This window comes from Neomonachus schauinslandi, chromosome 10 (assembly GCF_002201575.2).
Source record: "Neomonachus schauinslandi chromosome 10, ASM220157v2, whole genome shotgun sequence".
In the NCBI taxonomy this organism is placed as follows: Eukaryota; Metazoa; Chordata; class Mammalia; order Carnivora; family Phocidae; genus Neomonachus; species Neomonachus schauinslandi.
In genome coordinates, this window is record NC_058412.1 from 110,441,058 (window position 1) to 110,459,500 (window position 18,443).

Here is an 18,443-nt window from a genome sequence, read left to right on the forward strand (position 1 = left end):
GAGTTTTTGCAAGGACATATCCTCCTCCCCACTGATAGGAGTAGGGATTTCCCAAGTATTTCAAAGATCCATTCCCTGACCTAGGTTAAACAAATGTTTTTCTAAGATGTCGGTCTCCCTGAGGTTTTACATCTCTAAATAAACTTAACCTTTGTTTATAAAGAAAGTTAAATAGAAGAAATTTTTGGTGGCGCCTGGATGGCTCAGTCGTTGGGTGTCTGCCTTCGGCTCAGGTCATGGTTCCAGGGTGCTGGGATGGAGCCCCACGTCGGGCTCCCTGCTCCGCGGGAAGCCTGCTTCTCCCTCTCCCACTCCCCCTGCTGTGTTCCCTCTCGCTGTGTCTCTGTCAAATAAATAAATCTTAAAAATAAATAAATAAATAAATAAATAAATAAAATCTTAAATAAAAAGAAATTTTTTTCATTTTTTTATTTTAAAAGCAGCTATAGAAAATTATTATATATATTTCATCCTATTTGCTTTCCAATTCCATTCCTTCCCCCACTTGCCCATTCTTTCCCATCACCAGCCCCAGAAGTATTTTCTTGGTGCTTAAAATTTCCATGAATGTAATTTCTCTAATGCCTACCGAACTGCACTCTCCTAAGACAGGGCAGGCTTCACTGTGCACTTAGTGCCCTTGCAGGGCTGATGTGCCAAAGGAACAGCCAGGGAAGGAGGCAAGAAATCCACTGACTTAAGTAAAAGGTGTTCTGCAGAATGAGACTGCCATCATATGCATAGTCAACTTAAACTCAGACCAATCTGGCTCCCTGCCAGTTCTAGCATAAACAGTGCCATTATTATTTTTGGAAAGAAGATGGAAAGAGCAGAAGCACTTCAGTGACCAAAGTGGCATTCTGCGTAGAAAAAAGCATCAAAAAGTGAAAGCCTGATTTTCGAGGTGCCCAATTTACTTCCTCATCCAAAAAAAATATACTGAAGGAATTCTGTGTACCAGGCACTGAATTAGCAATATTTATATTTTTAAAATAGGGACACAAATAGCTCCTAAATTCTAGAGAACAATGACCCAGTTTCTTTTTTTTTTTTTTTTTAAAGATTTTATTTATTTATTTGAGACAAAGAGAATGAGAGAGAGAGAGCACATGAGAGGGGGGAGGGTCAGAGGCAGAAGCAGGCTCCCTGCCGAGCAGGGAGCCCGATGCGGGACTCGATCCAGGGACTCCAGGATCATGACCTGAGCCGAAGGCAGTCGCTCAACCAACTGAGCCACCCAGGCGCCCATGACCCAGTTTCTTTAACAAACTAATAGCATAAAGAAGGGTAATTTGTTACATTTATTTATTTTTTTTTTTTAAGTAGCCTCCACACCCAGCATGGAGCCTAATGCAGGACTTGAACTCATGACTCTGAGATCAAGACCTGAGCTGAGATCAAAAGTTGGCCACTTAACCAACTGAGCCACCCAGGTGCCCCTGTTATATTTTAAAAGAGATTTTAAAGTCATAATTTACCAACTGCAATGTATAGATCTTGTTTGGATCCGGATGCATACAAATCAACTCAAAACGCGCGCACGCACACACACGCACGTACGCACACACACACACAAGATAATCTATGAGGCATCTATACTCATAGCACTGTGTTATACATGAAAGTATTTTTCTGAAACAGCAAAATAATGTGTATTTACTAGATACACACTATTATTCTCAAGCCAGCCACTGACTTCCCACTAAAGTCAACCAAAACCACTTAAAAGCAGCAATCATCTGCTTCTCACAGAAAACTTGCTTGGGGCATCTGGGTAGCTCAGTTGGTTGAGCATCTGCCTTCAGTCAGGTCATGATCCCAGGGTCGAGGGATCGAGGTTCGACATCGGGCTCCCTACTCGGAGGGGAGCCTGTTTCTCCCTCTCCCTCTACCCCTTCCCCCTGCTCGTGCTCTTTCTCCCCCTCTCAAATAAAATCTTCAAAAAAGAAAAAACAGTTCTTTATTTTAGAGCTAGGAGAATCCTTAGAGCCATTATAAATTTAAAAACAGAGGACAAAAAACTGTGGCCCAAGACCACAGAGGCCAGAGACCAAGCTTGGGACCAGAACCCAGGTATCCTGACTCCCTGTCCACTGCTCTTTTCCACAGTGCCACCAGACTTCCTCTTACAACACCCTGTAGCTGAATAAAGAAGCATTTCCTGGATTGGGGGGGAAGGGGGGGGAAGGATATGCCATGCTGTAACTGGCTGAAACGGAGAGATGATACATAAAGAAAAACATTAAAACCTCATTAAAAATGGACAGAGCAATTGGACAATTCACAAAAGAAATATAAATGGCTAATAAACACATGGGGACTCATCCTAAGGAAATAATTAAAAAAGAATAGGGCAAAGACTCACTTATGAAACTGGCTATGCTAACTTTATTCACAGGAGTAAAAAACGGAAGCAACCTTTATGTCCAACAGTAGGAGCAATCAATTAGCACACCAGCTGCCTAAGAGATATTATGCAAGCATTCAAAATACATTTTTTTTTATTTGCGGGGAAAACTCAAGATCTAATGTTAAAAGAAAAAGCAAGATACAGAAACATACCCATAAAATGTCTTCATATATATAAAAATAGCCACTCTAATATATATACGCATAGAAAAAAAAAAAACACACAATGGGGACGCCTGGGTGGCTCAGTCAGTTAAGCGTCTGCCTTCAGCTCAGGTCATGATCCGAGGGTCCTGGGATCGAGTCCCACAAGGAGCCTGCTTCCTCTGCCTGCCTCTGTCTCTCTCTCTCTGACAAATAAATAAAATCTTAAAAAAAAGAAAAAACACAATGTTATCAGGTTAAACCATATGAAATTACTGTTTTGTAGATCAAAAATGACTTAATAGTGGCCATCTCTGGGGGGTGGTACTGAATGCATTCTGTTTTTTAAATATTCAATTATGTACTACAGTAAATATTACTTTTTTTACTTTTTAAGTAAACTCTACACCCAACATGGGGCTTGAACTCACCATCCCAAGATTAAGAGTCACATGCTCCACTGACTGAGCCAGCCAGGTGTCCCAGTAAATATTACTTTTATAATCAGAACACAAAAAAAGAAAGTAAATGTTTAAAAGAAAAAAATCTATCAGCTCCTTTTCACAAAAGGGCTGAAAACTCCTGGCCTATAAATGTCCCAACTAGGTAAAGAATAGGTTAAAAAGGGGCCTGCCTTCCAGTCTGCCTTAATAACAAAGGTTGGCAACACAAGCAGGGTCCCTCTCAGATGGCTGCTGACCCAATGATCTGTGGCAGGAGAACAGGCCCACATAATCTGTGGCCTGAGGATGCAGACAGACTTAGGACAGGACCAGCCGTATGTCACTGCATCAAATACCAAGTCTCACCGGCTGCTGCGGCCTCACCCTACCAACTTCTGTGCTGCAAGGAGAGAACACAAAACAAGGCAACCCCTGATCCAAAAGCTTGCACTATCTCAAGTGCACTGGCTCTCAACCCTTTCAGGTCCAGAGACCCCTGGAGAATTAGAAGAAAACTGCAGCCAACATTCTGCACAGAAGAGATGCTTCCCAATAAGAAGACTCCAGGTGAAAAGCTGCCAAAGTTCTACCACAACACACAGGAAACACACTGACTACTAAATGTAAGCATGTTCAGACTTTAGAGAATAGGTGAGGCTTGAGTCATCTTAAAGTAAAATTTAGAAATAGAGGGTTATGAGGAGTCATTAATGCAGACATTAAAAATCAGCCTCGGGGCGCCTGGGTGGCGGTTAACCGTCTGCCTCCGGCTCAGGTCATGATCCCAGGGTTCTAGGATCGGGCCCCACATCAGGCTCCCTGCTGCTTCTCCCTCTCCCTCTGCCACTCCCCCTGCTTGTGCTCTCTCTCTGTGTCAAATAAATAAAATCTTATTTTTAAAAAATCAGCCTCAAGGTATTTTAACATGGGAAAAATAATCCTATTTTAATTTTAAAAGCAGGAAACAAAACTGTCCAGCATATACATGTGCTTGTTACTTAATGTAATGTCTGTAAGAGCAACAGACTGGAAAGAAACCAAATGTCCGTTGTTAGGGGACTGCTCCAAGGAAATTAGAATCTACACAGCCAAAAAAGAAAGGAAAGTGGTTATCTGATACACTGATATGAAACATCCTCTGGAATATAGAGTGTGATTAAACATGCTACCATCTGTGTAAAAAAGGAGAAAAGAGAACACAAAATATGGACAGATGTTTTTGATTGTACATATACACTCTCTCTGGAGCAGGAAACTGGGTGGCTAGTTGACAGGGTTAAGGAGGAAGCTTTTCACTGTTTATCTTTTTGCTCCTTTTGAATTTTAAACCATTTTGAGACCTTCAGTTATTTCAAAATACTCAAAAAACAAGAACTGTATATACAGTGTATGTCAATTATTTTTAATAATTATAGCTAAATACTGAAAGTACAGCTACAATAAATGACCTTGGGCAAGTTGTTTACCCTCACTATGCCTCGGTTTCTCCAACTATAAAATGGGGATGATAGTCCTTACCTTCCAGGTTATATATGTAAAGCACTTTGGAAAGTGCCAGGCCTATGGTAAGTGCTGAATAAATAAAGCCATAATTAGGGGGAAAAAATACATCTAAAAGATACCACCACCACTAGCTTGTGACATGATAGCAGATTATGGTTTTCTTCTTAATATATTTTGTAAGACCCAATAACTTATAATTAGAAAAGTTTCTTGTCTTTTGTTTTAATTAAGGCAAAGAAAAACCAAGAAGGTACTTGAAGAGTCAGGCAAAAAAGCTGGAAGAGATCCTTCCTTGAGCAGAGGAGTGACTCAATAAAAATGGTCTCTAAGAAAGGCTGCAGACTACTGTGGTGCCAGAGGAACCCGGTGAGGGGGAACCCGGTGAGGGGGAACCCGGTGAGGGGGAACCCGGTGAGGGGGAACCCGGTGAGGGGGAACCCGATGAGGGGGAACCCGGTGGGGGGAACGTGGAGGGAACCCATGCCTGGTGAGGGGCCACTGCGGCAACAGTGAGCAAACAGAGAAGGGGCTAGATCCAAAACACCCATCAGAAGACATACAGAACTTGGTGAATTAGTCTCTTTGGAGGCCTGTAACACTGGAAAAATGGTGGAATCATGACCCAAAATGGAGTGTCTGGAAAAGGGAGCTAACCTGATGAGAAAATGAAGTGGAGGAGGCCTGGTTAGGGGCGTGGTCATGCTCAGAGCAGCATGAGCAAGACTGACAGGCCTTTTTTTTTAAAAAAGATTTTATTTATTTGACAAAGAGACAGCGAGAGAGGGAACACAAGCAGGGGAGTGGGAGAAGCAGGCTTCCCGCAGAGCAGGGAGCCCGATATGGGGCTCGATCCCAGGACCCTGGGATCATGACCTGAGCTGAAGGCAGATGCTTAACAACTGAGCCACCCAGGCATCCCATGACAGGCCATTTTAGAGAAACTCAAGGGCTCCTACAACAAGCTGAGGAATAAGGAAATCTAGCACTTGCCGGAGAGTGTCTGCACACCTGCACCTCTCCTATTCTGGGCAGCAGAGGAACTATGGAGGCGAGGCTAGAGCGGAGAAGACAAGAAGAGAAGGGGGCGCTGAGAAAACTCAGTGAGGGACACTCTACAGGTTCAAAGAACCATGGTGGGCCCTTGGAAACATGCGGAGGGCCTGAACATGGAATGGAACTGAGGGAACAGGTGACTGGTTGACAAAAAGCAACCAGCATCCCCTGTCTGATATAAGCAATCCCTCATCCAAATCATTCTCAGTGATCAGGGTTTTTTTCTTGACGACTATCTTTCCAAAATACTTCATGACTAGCTCTCATAAACAGGGAGACTATGGAATGGAAAGGAACCCTGAAACAACCTATCAACCGTGACTCAAAGTTACCCTCCCCTTACCGCACAAGAGCCAGGCAAAGGCTTGTTTCACTGGCGGGGTGGGGCAGGGCCACAATGCTGACAAAACTCGGCCATTTCATTGGCAACCAGCACATTAATAGTGCAGGACCTCAGAGCTTTACTCTCTCAAGAGAAAAACCTATTCCTACCCTTCAAGGCTTGGGTTTCATAGAAGATTCTAGTCAGCTTGATCCTCTGCTCATAAGAGGTAAGAATGGGAGGGATCACGCACCAGTGTTAAAGGGTACTGGGATGCTGCTCAGGCCTCAGAAAATGCAAGGGTCTAAGGAACTTCACTTTCGCCAGGACTCCCAATTCCCCGGCAGCAGGCCTTCTCCAGGGACATGGTGTCTGCAGCTCATTCTGTTTGGTCTCATGTTGAAAACAGAGACCTGGTTTTCTAAACATCGATGTGAAACATGATGCAACCATCTACATACTTGGGAGAGAAGTCGTACACAGCTCCCAGAGGAAAACCAACTATGAATGAATAAAAGTTTGCTTACAAGTCACAGTTAAGTGTCCTGCACTTAGCACTTTCTGCTCTGGAAAAGCACTTTATCCAGGATAAGAAAAATGGCAGGCAGCTTACAAAGCTGAAATTCTTCATAGGGATTTTTAATGAGACAATTATCATTGTAATTAATTATATATAATTTACATTTGTTTAACTCTCTTCCAAATGCTTCTTTTAAAAAGATATTTCGTGGAAAAAAAAAAAAAAAGATCGAACATGAATGCAGCACAAAGAGTGTCGGTTCTGTGGTCAGAAAGATCTGGGTTCAAAACCCGGCTCTGTAATGCATAAAGCTGTGCTCCACGGACAGTCTCCTCGTTTGTAAGAGAAGCATATGCACGCTCCCTTGAGAGAGCTACGCTCACATCCAGGGTCTGGCACAGAATCAGTATCTGAGAGCTATTTTTACAGGTGGGCCTGGTCCTACTACTCCAGTTTACAAATGAGGAACTAGAACATTAAGGGACTCGTCCAAAATTACGGCTCACAGCAGACTGAAGCCTCTTCATGCCCAGTCTTGACTATCCACAACAGCTCCCTGTCTGATCTGGAGCCAGATCATACATGTACCACTCATCCACACATGAAAAGATATCTAGGGACACCCGGATGGCTCAGGCGGTTAGCATCCAACTCTTGATTTTGGCTCAGGTCATGATTTCAGTATTGTGAGATCCAGCCCAGCCAGGAGTCTGCTCGAGATTCTCTCTCTCCTTCTCCCTTTGCCCCTCCCCCACCCATGCCCGCAGGCTCTCTTTCTCTTTCTAAAAATAAATAAATCTTTAAAAAAAAGAGAGAGATCTAATTTTCTAATTAAGTGAAATATATTTCAGAGTATATTTAAGGAAAGAGGTAAATTTTTTTTTTTATAGATAATATGTTTTATTTTTTATAGATTGAAAGTATCTCTGATAAGATTACATTCTTCTAAATGTTACCAGATTTTTTGGAAACTTTTTTTTTTTTTTTAATTCTTATGTTAATCCCCAAAGAGGTAAATTTTAGGGAGAAATTGCTGGTGAAAAAGCTGGCTCCAATGAAAATTGGGATGACCTCATCCCCACATTAGTCACAAATCACAGGGCAAAAAAGTGCTCTAAGAGCCTCAAACAAATGGGGATGTGGTGATGGGACTGAGGGAACAAACAAAAACTGGGGGGGAAGGCAGTACAGATCTAAGGCTAACAACCTGGGCCTTCAACTAACCTGTGCCTGCTACAACTAAAGTAACTAGTGAGAAACTAACATGACTCATGAGCACCATCTTTTCACTATACAACTTCATATGGAGCCTCCCCCTGACCATCTGCAAAATGGAGATTAAACCTCACAGAGGATGTAACAAGATGAGCAAATGAAACTAAGAGCAAGACTCGGATCCAGCTACAAAATAAGGAAGTATAGAAGCTGAATTCATTTTATTTTTAAAAATCACATAAATGAAAACAGTAATTTTACTTTTTTTTTTTTTTAAAGATTTTATTTATTTATTTGACAGAGAGAGAGATAGCTAGAGCAGGAACACAAGCAGAGGGAGTGGGAGAGGGAAAGGCAGGCTTCCCGCCGAGCAGGGAGCCCGATGTGGGGCTCGATCCCAGGACCCCAGGATCATGACCTGAGCTGAAGGCAGACGCTTAACGACTGAGCCACCCAGGCACCCGAAAACAGTAATTTTACTTTTTAAAATTTATTGGGAGAGAGAGCATGCACAAGCAGGGGGAGGGGTAGAAGGAGAAAGAGAGACACTCTCAAGCAGACTCCCCACTGAGCGCAGAGCCCAACGCAGGGCTCCTTCCCATGACCCTGAGATCCTGCCATGAGATGAAATCACGAATCAGACATGCAACCAACTGAGCCACCCAGGCGCCCTGAAGGCAGTAATTTAAACCAATCCAAATGGGGGCACCTGGTTGGCTCAGTCGGTGGAGTATGTGCTCTTGATCTCGGGGTTGCAAGTTCAAGCCCCACGTTGGATGTAGACATTAATTAAAAATAAAATCATAAATAAATAAATAAATAAATCCAAATGGCACCGGTAAAGGAAAAGTCTGAAGAATGAGTAGGGCATGGGGATTGAAAAACATCAGCTCTTGATTTGAACAAAGATTCAAGTCTCAATTCTCTTCTTGGCTGTATAACCCGGGACTTGTTACTCAGTTTCTCTAAGCCGTTTCCTCATCTGTAAACTGGGGTTAATAAACATCTCTACCTCATGGGAGCTATAGTGAGAACTGCATGAAGAGATATCGGAAAAACATTTACATGACCCTGGCACATTAAGTGTTCAATTAAATGACTGTTGTTGTTACACCCAGGAATAATTCTTCTCTCCCACAAATAAGATAAGAATTGAAGTAGCAGCAAGGTGTACATCTCATCCTTCTGGCATATTCTTAACCCCACCTTATCTTTGGTAGACCCAGTTTTGGTAATCCCAACACAATCCATACCATGTGAGGACAGTCAAGGGCAGTCAGTAGAACCCCCAAAGGTGAGACAGGAAGTCTATAGAGGAAGTATAAACAAATAACATCTTCATGAAAAATAATTACCAAGAGCGTAGGGTTCATACTCTTTGATCTAGTAATTCCATTTCTAGGATTCACTATGGAAAAATTAGAAACCACCTAAATGTTCCCAAATCAGGAAGATATTAAACAACTCTAGCATATCCACAGAAATAGCACACAGCCATTAAAAATAAGTTATTTTTATGATAGTGAATGACACTAGATAATGTCCTCAATATAGTTACGTGAAAAAAGCTGGGATATACACAAATATATATGTGCAGAGAAAAGTGAAAAAAAATATCCCAACAGCGGCTTTCTCTGAATAATGGAACTACCAACATTTTTTATTTTCTTCTTTCTAGTTCTTTAAATGTCAATTAGTATACACAGAGAAAAAAAAAAAAAACACCACGTTTCTATTCTCGTTTTAAATCATTACCTCTCCGTAAAATCCTTATTAAACAACAGTTCAATAAAATTGTGGCTCAAATGGCATTTGCCTGACTTTGGTCTTGTGCTGCCTGGGAATAAGACATGCCACTGATAAAACTAATATAAAGCTAGAACAGTTACAACTGTCATCTTCAAAGAGAACATTTCAAATCTGGATGCACAAGAGTGCAGACAGAGAAGCTGGGCTAAGTGAAGGCGTCGGAATGTAAAGATGGTGGCACAGAAGCACACTCTCTCGCAGCACAGTTCCTTCCAGAAGTGGAACTGGGGTGGGCTGAAAGGAAGAAACAGGGCAGCCTGACACAGAACCTGAACCTGTGGCCTCTGCAGTCAGATACAGGCCTGTCCATTCCTGAAGGACCTGCAGGCTTCCCTGGAAAAATGGTCTAGTGGATTTCTCTTACCTGAGCACAACTGTTCGATCTTCGTCAGATTCAGCTGCAGAGACTCATTGATCCAGGCCAGCATGTCATGTCGACTTAGGTTATCACTGGTGACTGATGTTGAATATACGTTCACCGCCATCTTCTACAGCATGTGAGGAAAAGAGAAGGGCTTACATTATTAGGCATGCAAGAGAGATTAAGCATTTCCTGAAGAGTCAGTCACCCAGAGCAGATCTGTAGTAGACTCAATTTTTAAGCCTCGCCTTCTTCCCCAAGAGGCCAAATCAGACACTAGGATTCCAGAAATGAACTTGGATTGCTACACATAAGCATAACCCTAAATGAACTGCCCAACCCCTGCCAGCCTAAAAGTTAGGCCCCATTCTAATGTGATTAGTATTAAATTTTAAGGAACCAGAGACACTAAGTAAAGAGATGATGCTCTATGAAGGGGGCGCCTGGGTGGCTCAGTCAGTCAGGCATCTGCCTTCAGCTCAGGTCATGATCCCAGAGTCCTGGGATAGATGGAGCCCCATATAGGGCTCCTTGCTCAGCAGAGAGCTGGCTTCTCCCTCTGCCCCTCCCCCCACTCATGCTCTCTCTCGCTCTCTCTCTCACACTCTCTCATAAATAAAATCTTTAAAAAAAATAAAAATAAATGCTCTATGAAAGAGGCTGATGTACAAACAACATTCTCTGTCCAGAAAACTTATCCATTAACATTAAAATGTTCACAGCAGTTTCCTTCAGATGGTGGGCCTTTGTTAATTCCTCTTTATAGTTTTCATAATTTTCCAACTTTTCTTTAAAGACTATACCCAGGGGCGCCTGGGTGACTCAGCTGGTAAGCATCTGCCTTTGGCTCAGGTCATGATCCCAGGGTCCTGGGATCGAGCCCACATCGGGCTCCCTGCACCGTGGGAAGCCTTGCTTCTCCCACTCCCCCTGCTTGTGTTCCCTCTCTCGCTGTGTCTCTCTCTGTCAAATAAAGAAATAAAATCTTTTAAAAAAACAAATAGGGCACCTGGGTGGCTCAGTTGGTTAAGCGACTGCCTTCGGCTCAGGTCATGATCCTGGAGTCCCTGGATCGAGTCCCGCATTGGGCTCCCTGCTCGGCAGGGAGTCTGCTTTGTCCTCTGACCCTATCCCCTCTCATGTGTTCTCTCTCTCTCATTCTCTCCTCTCAAATAAATAAATAAAATCTTTAAAAAAAAAAATAAATAAAGACTATACCCATTTTTTATAATCAAAATAGTAAATAAACTTTTCAAAAACCTACATACTACAAATGTGGTGGGAAATGACCTTACAGTGAAGGGTCCTTGGTACTAATACTCTCCTGAACCACCTGAGGACAGGAAGACATCTGAGGAGCTTCACAGATACTTGTCATTTACCCTTACAACTGCCCAAAAGGGTCACCTCATTCTCCTCATTTTACAGATGAGGAAAGAGAGGCTCAACCTAGAAGCCCCAGGAACTGGTAGCCAAACCTGCCCGGCCCCACCAGCCACATTCTTTCCCTGCCACTAGAAAATGCTGCCCCTCACTGTTCTGCTAGGCTTTCAAATTCAAAACACAACACAGAAACACAGTAACTTAAAATGGTATTAAACGTGAACAAATGTTTACCAAGCACTGTTCTAAGGCCAAGGAAACAGTTAAGCAAGAGAGACAAGTTGCCTGTCCACAGGTAGTTCATGTTCTAGTAGCAGAAGTCTAACACAGACCAAATACACAAACAAATGTCATTTCATATCGACCATTTAGGAAATAGGGGTGGTGGGGAATGTGGTCAGGGAAAGTCTCTCTGAGGTGACATTTGAGCTTAACAATCAGAAGGAAGCAGTCACATGGAGATGTGAAAGGTTGTTGTAACCCAATAAGCAAGAGGGAGAGCGGGAACAGAAGTGGGAAAAGAAGCGAAGAAGCCAGATCATGTTAGGACTCAGCAGGCCATGGTAAGCAGTTTCGATTTTATCCTGGAATTGCTAAGGAATCCATTGTGGGGATTTAAACAGAGTAGAATCACACCCTCCTTTAAGTTTGTGAAGGGGTTCAGGACACCCCCCTCCCAGAATGTGCCACTTTGGCAAGTGGATTATCTTGAGTTAAGGCACTTGAGACCCTGTTGAGCTGAAAAACTTTTGTCCCTCCCGTAACCACACAGAAGAATCTAAACTGGGAGGGTCTTTCCAGACTAAGGGGTATTAGCAGAGATAAATTTTATCTGAGTGACCCATCTGTACAGTAGGGCAAACATCTAATTGCCAAACACCTGCTCTTATTGCCCTGTGAAATGCATTCCTTTCCTCTGAAATCCCAGACCTCTACCTGCTTCTACTGAGAGTAACATATAGACCTCATTTTGCCTGTCTTTGGCATTCCCATCTATGCGGATTTCCCGTATATACACCTATTAAATTTTATTTTCTCCTGTTAATCTGTCTCATGTCAATTTGATTCTCAGTCCAGCTAGAAGAACCTTGGAGCAGACAGGAATTCTTTCTCCCCAACATATGAAAAAGATCACCCGACTGCTGGTAGAGGACCGTGGGAAAGGAAAACTCAAGCAATGAGGGAAGGGGAGGTTGATCCAGACCTAATGAAATCCCTGGTCAATTACCATGAAGACACACAACTAACTATTAAGCACCAGATTTCATAGTGACCTTGACATAATTTCCCTCATTTCCTGAGACACCAATATTACCAATGAAGAGTAAAAACTCAGAGCAAATTTGGAACCATCATGAGAGCCCATGATCTCTTGTGGCACTTCCTTCCATCCACCTAGTGCCTAGTGAGTTGGTCTTCCTAAACCAGTCTCCTGCAAGCCTCATGAGTCATACAGCTACAGAATATGAGGGCTGGAAGAAACAGAGATCTACCCAACCAATCGCCTTTTTATAAGCGGGGTGACTGAGACCTAGCAAGATAAATAACTTATCAGGTCTGTGCCCTCACATCCCACATTCACCCATCCTCCACAGCACTTGGCACAGTGCCTCGCACACAGCACTCAGTAAATGCTATTTGTTTTCAGGTTGGCAGGACAGTGTCAAACACAGAAAACTGTATCTATATAAACTTTTTTCAGAAAGGAAAGCATCAACACTCTTACATTTTTAAACTCAGATGATATATTTTATAAATATAAGAAGCCAACACAATTAAGTTCCTAACTCCACTGGGAAATTAATTCCTGTTCCCACAGCACTTCATTCAAACCTCTATGATAGGCATTATCACACTGGATTGTCATTATCTCTCATTTCTGAATCATTCCCAGACCAGATTTGCACCAGGAAGCAATTTGCTCTATGAAAAGACCCGAGGATTTCAAGCCAAGAAGACCTGGGTTTGAGAAGAGTGTGAGGCCATCACTCTTTTGCTGTATGACCCTGGGCAAGTTACTCAACTTCAGTACACCTTAGTTATCTTATGAGTTAATGCCACCTACCTAAAAATTACAAGGTGAGGTTTAAATGAGATAAGGTACATAAAATGCTTGGCATGGCATCTGACAACATAACAGGTATTAAACAAACAAGATCCAGGGTAGGGATGGACCTAGTCCCACTCATCCTCCTACCTCCAGTGCCAAAAACAGTGCCCAAGACCTGCTACCATCTCTCATCCGGATCCACTGCAACAGCCTTCAAATTAGTCCCCCAGCTTTAATCTGTCCTTATACAGCAACCACAACAAATTTCCTGAATCACAAATCAGATCAGGTGTCTTCCCTATTTAAAATCCCTGAATGAATAAATGAAATGCATATTGTGTGCAAAATACTATTACCAGGTACTAAGGAGAGACACATCCAAACAAAAAACAGTTCCAGGCTAAGCACTTGTAATCTATTTTGGCGACATTCATACATACAATGGGTAATGTACGGGTCATGCTACCATAAAATGTAAGCAGCTGGTTAAGACACGTGTGTCTCCTGACCACACCCCAGCTCCGAAAACGTTAATGGCCTTTCATCATCATATAATTTAAAACGCTTTCATTAGCAGTACATTAATACCTGGTCCCATGTGCTCCGCAAACTCTGCAGCCACTAAATACACGGGGTTAGGCACCCTGTGGATATGCAATAAACATCCACTGACTCAACCAATTAATTGGCTCTTCCAGGCAGTCAAAACAGAGTCTAGTTCTCACAGGTATGGCTACAGCTAGCTACAGCTTACTCTTCCTCCATAAGGATTCCATTGCTTTGGCCTCAACGGAAAACCCCAAACCACTGTGCCAGCCTCACCTTTAAAAGGCTCCGTGATCCAGGTTTCAACTGCTTTGAAAAACCTCTCTTACCTCCCCAGGTATCTCTCCTCCCTCAGCAGTTCTCCTAGCATGTTCTCAAACCCATTCTGATTGGATGCTGGCTGAGGGGCACCCTATTACTTTCAAAGGCACCATACTGAGCCCTATGGAAAAAGAGGGAGGGAGGTACTGCCAGAAAACAGCCATGTGACCCTGAGTAAACACCTCGCCTTTCTGGATCACAAATGGCTCACCTGTAAAAGATGAACAACATATTCTGCACAAGGTGGTGGTGAGGAGTAAATGAGAATCTAGTGAAAACATTTCAGTGAAAAGAACATCATGTCTTAAGCTTCTCTTTGTGCCAGAAACTGTGTTAGGCACTTTGACACACCACCACCAAGGGCAAATTGGTATAAAACACACTAGCTCTCAGGCGGGCAGCATAATATAGAGGTTAAAAGCCTGGACTCATGATCACAGATGCGGCTTCAGCCAACTGCTGGACAGCATAAAGTAAATCGCTTGACCTCTCGGAGTCTCAGTCCTTCATTTGTAAAATGAAGGCAGGATCTCTTAGAGAGAGTATGGTATTAAATGATACAATGCCACATCAAGCATTTAACACAATGCCTGGCACACAGCAAGTGCCCAATTAGCAAAGAGTGCTATTATTATCTTACAGCACCCCAAGAGGGAAGTGAATGCCAGGCCTGGTCTATGTTCCCTTCAATGGGCCTCAGGATCCTCATCCTCAAAATGGGGGAGAGGCCAAACTCTATCCTGAAGCACCTCAGGGCAGCTGTGAAGCAGGGGCTGGAAAAGCACTGTTCATATCGCCCTGTTATACTGTCTTCGTAGTAATTATATGAAATTATCTTGTCCATGTATTCATTTTCTTAGTTCCTATCTGTCTCCCCACCACAGTGCAGACGCCTGGAGAGCAGGCCTTTGCTCAGCACAGCGCCCAGCACTTAGGCGCTCAACAAATACCCCGTGAAGAAAGGAGACCACTGAGCTGGCTTACTTTCTGCCACGTGCTGTGATAAGAGCTTTCCGCAGTCTTATCGTTGTCCCCGCTTTACAGATGAGGAAACTGAGGCCAAGAGGTTCAGGCACCTGCCCAAGGTCGCACAGCAGGAAACGGAACCCACGTCTGAATTCAAAACCGAACTCTTGACCATCAGGCGACACCGCCTCCTACTGTGGGGGTCCCCAGAACTCCCAGCAGGACTCACTTATAACCACACACACCCCCTACCCGGGCCCAACTAACCCGGAACCTCTCGCCACGGCTGTCCGAGTCCCCACACCTAGGCCGCGACCCAGAAGCCCCCATACCGCCGAGGGGCAGCCCCCACTTCCGGCCTGAGGCCCCGCCCCTGGCAGAGCTGAGCGCGCGCCCCCAGCCCAGCCCGCGCGCGCCGGGTCACGGCCCCGCCCTTCCCCCACCCGGCCCGATCTGCACCACCGTGGGGAGCGGCCCAGGCACCGCCCGCAGGGCCCGCCGGCTCCTGTCCGGCCCGAGGCCCACCCGGCCGTTTCCTGGCCGCCGCCCCGTGCCCGCCAGCCGCCTCACCGGCTCTCGGCGGGACCGCGTCCACGGCCTGTGCCCGGCTTCGGTTCCGTCTTCGTCTTGTTCAAACCGCCCGACCCCGCCCGCCCGCCCGCGCGATGACCTCACACGCACCCCCCTCCGTTACGCGCCGACGTACAGGCTCGTCATTGCGCGCCGGCTCCTTTTATAGAGAGGGACTCGGCCGCGCGCCGGGGGCGGGGCCCGGTCAGTGATCGACAGCTGAGGTGCCCAAGGGGCGGGGCGCCGGCTGCCGGATTGCCCAACCACGTGGTCTGACGAAGCCAATGAGAGCCCGCCACAGGCCGGGTGTGACTCCGCCTAGAAGGCGGGATTCAGTTACAAATTCTCCACCTCAGGAGCCAAAAGAATTGGTTTTCCAATGAATTTCTACAAAAATGGGTTATTTGATAAGAAAGATACTTGATAGGCGCTTTGAGGAAAGACTTAAAAGCCACCTCAGAGACACATTCTGTGACTACTCTGTAATGACCCTGTAATCTCATCATCCGTTTATTTTCCTCTTAGCACCTGTGAAATCATCTTTTTTCTTTTATGCCTTTATTGTCTGCCTTTCCTTAAGCTCCACAGAAGCAAGGATCTTCTCAGTCCTGTGTACCAGTGCCTGACTTGCTGAAAGAATGAATTAAACCCACTTGTAGAAAAGGAAGCTGAGGCTCAGAGAGGTCAATTGACTTGCCCAGCGTCACAGAAGCTGACCCAGGTTTTGAGTTGGGTTTTTGTCAAGATATCACTTATTCAGGGGCGCCTGGGTGGCTCAGTTGGTTGGGCGACTGCCTTCGGCTCAGGTCATGATCCTGGAGTCCCGGGATCGAGTCCCGCATCGGGCTCCCTGCTCGGCGGGGAGTCTGCTTCTCCCTCTGACCCTCCTCCCTCTCATTCTCTCTGTCTCAAATAAATAAATAAAATCTTAAAAAAAAAAAAAAAAAAAAGATATCACTTATTCATGTGCTCCACAAATATTTATTTTTCCTGATCAATCAGGTCCTAAGGGATTTGATAGTGAGCAAAAACCAGACATAGGCTCTGAGCTTTTATATGTGTGTGTGTGTTTTAAGTAAGCTCTATGCCAAACGTCGGTCTCACCACCCTCTCACCACCCGAGATCAAAAGTCACATGCTTTAACAACGGAGCCAACCAAGCGCCCCTAGCCTCTGAGCTTTTAAAAGTTTCCAGTCTAGGGGCGCCTGGGTGGCTCAGTCGTGAAGCGTTTGCCTTGGCTGGGGTCATGGTCCCGGGGTCCTAGAATTGAGCCCCACATCGGGCTCCCTGCTTAGCGAGAAGCCTGCTTCTCCCTCTCCCCCACTTGTGTTCCCTCTCCCGCTGTGTCTCTGTCAAATAAATAAATAAATAAAATCTTAAAAAAAAAAAAGTTTCCAGTCTAGGGGGTGCCCGGCTGGCTCAATTGATACGGCCTGCAACTCTTGATCTCAGGGTTGTAAGTTCAAGCCCTATGTTGAGTGTAGAGATTACCTAAAAATAATAATCTTAAAAAATAGTAAATTAAAAATAAATAAATAAAAGTTTCCTGTCTGGTAGGAGAGGCAGAGGACAAGACCAATGGCTCAAATCACTGTGTAATTACGAACCAGACGTAGTGTGTGGCAAGGGTGACAGCACCTACATTGAATGAAGTAGGGTCCTGGAAGCCTCCTTCTGGGTGAAGTGTTACCCAATTAGTTGCCAAAGTCCGCAGGGAGCTGGGGCAGGAACCATTTATCAACTGGTCTGGAGGCATTTCAGTATTTTAACCACCAGAACTACTAGTTGTCTCCCCCAAATGCAGCACTCCAAGAGTACATCACAAGGAGGCCTGACCTCACCCGAGCAGTGTGGGAAGGCTTCCCAGAGATGATACTTGCCCTAAAAGATGAAATGTTAACCTAGCAAAAGCTTTGAAGTAGGTAAGGGTGAACAAGAAGATACAGCAAAGAGCCCTGTGGTCAAATGATTATAGCCCTGTGGTCAAATGATTATAATGGTAATATTAGCATCATAGGGAGTTGATAGGAAGCATGGATAATTGAGCAAAAACATTCACAAGTGCTGTGGGGCAACATGAATTACCCCCATTTTATACACGAGGACATGAAGTTTTCAATAGGATAAGTGAATTTCATAAGTAACAAAGTTCAAATCCTAACCCTGCTAAGAGTTAGAATCACATGTGTGTAAAGCTCTTAGACCACTCCTAGCACATAGTAGGTGCTCAGTAATGTTAGTGGTTTCTGAGTCCCTTTTGATTAATGTCAACATTTCATTAATGTCAATTAGTTGTCAGCGTTACCTAAAGGCCACTTTGGTTGGGGGAGGGCATTAGAGTGGGGGATGAGACAAGTAGACAGCCAAGTCAAGAAGAGCCTAAGTGCGAGACTAGAGTTTGGACCTGATTCTGGGGACACAGGGCATCCCCTAAGTTTTCTGAGCAAAAGCCTCCAAAATAGGGGCGCCTGGGTGGCTCAGTCGTTAAGTGTCTGCCTTCAGCTCAGGTCATGATCCCAGGGTCCTGGGATCGAGCCCCGCATCGGGCTCCCTGCTCGGCGGGAGGCCTGCTTCTCCCTCTCCCACTCCCCCTGCTTGTGTTCCCTCTCTCGCTGTGTCTTTCTCTGTCAAATAAATAAATAAAATCTTTAAAAAAAAAAAAGAGCCTCCAAAATAAAACTCATTTCCCTCCCGGGATCTGCTCCCAAAGAGATGGGAAAGGGGCACGTGATCTGCTTAGAGTCTACTTTCCTCCCTCAGGACAGGGCTAGCCAAGGTTATCAGGGTCAGATTAAGCCTTGACTGCAAAAGGCCGGAGAGTAATAAG

At 44.6% G+C, this 18,443-nt stretch overlaps 1 protein-coding gene across 4 annotated transcripts in view; it reads right to left on the reverse strand.

Moving 5' to 3' along the window:
* The window catches only part of MAPRE1 (microtubule associated protein RP/EB family member 1), a 30,378-nt gene extending 14,687 nt beyond the window's left edge, over window positions 1-15,691 (reverse strand). The window contains exons 1-2 of one of the 4 annotated variants that reach the window (XM_021689349.1): window positions 15,616-15,691; window positions 9,783-9,906 (exon numbers count right to left, since the gene is read on the reverse strand). In XM_021689349.1, coding sequence (XP_021545024.1) covers window positions 9,783-9,903 — 121 coding nt within the window. In that variant the 5' untranslated portion in view covers window positions 9,904-9,906; window positions 15,616-15,691. Of the gene's footprint in view, window positions 1-9,782; window positions 9,907-15,063; window positions 15,091-15,329; window positions 15,369-15,615 lie in introns of those variants that run through there. The other 3 variants (XM_021689350.1, XM_044919108.1, XM_044919107.1) reach the window with 3 other exon arrangements.
* Window positions 15,692-18,443: the final 2,752 nt, after the last annotated feature.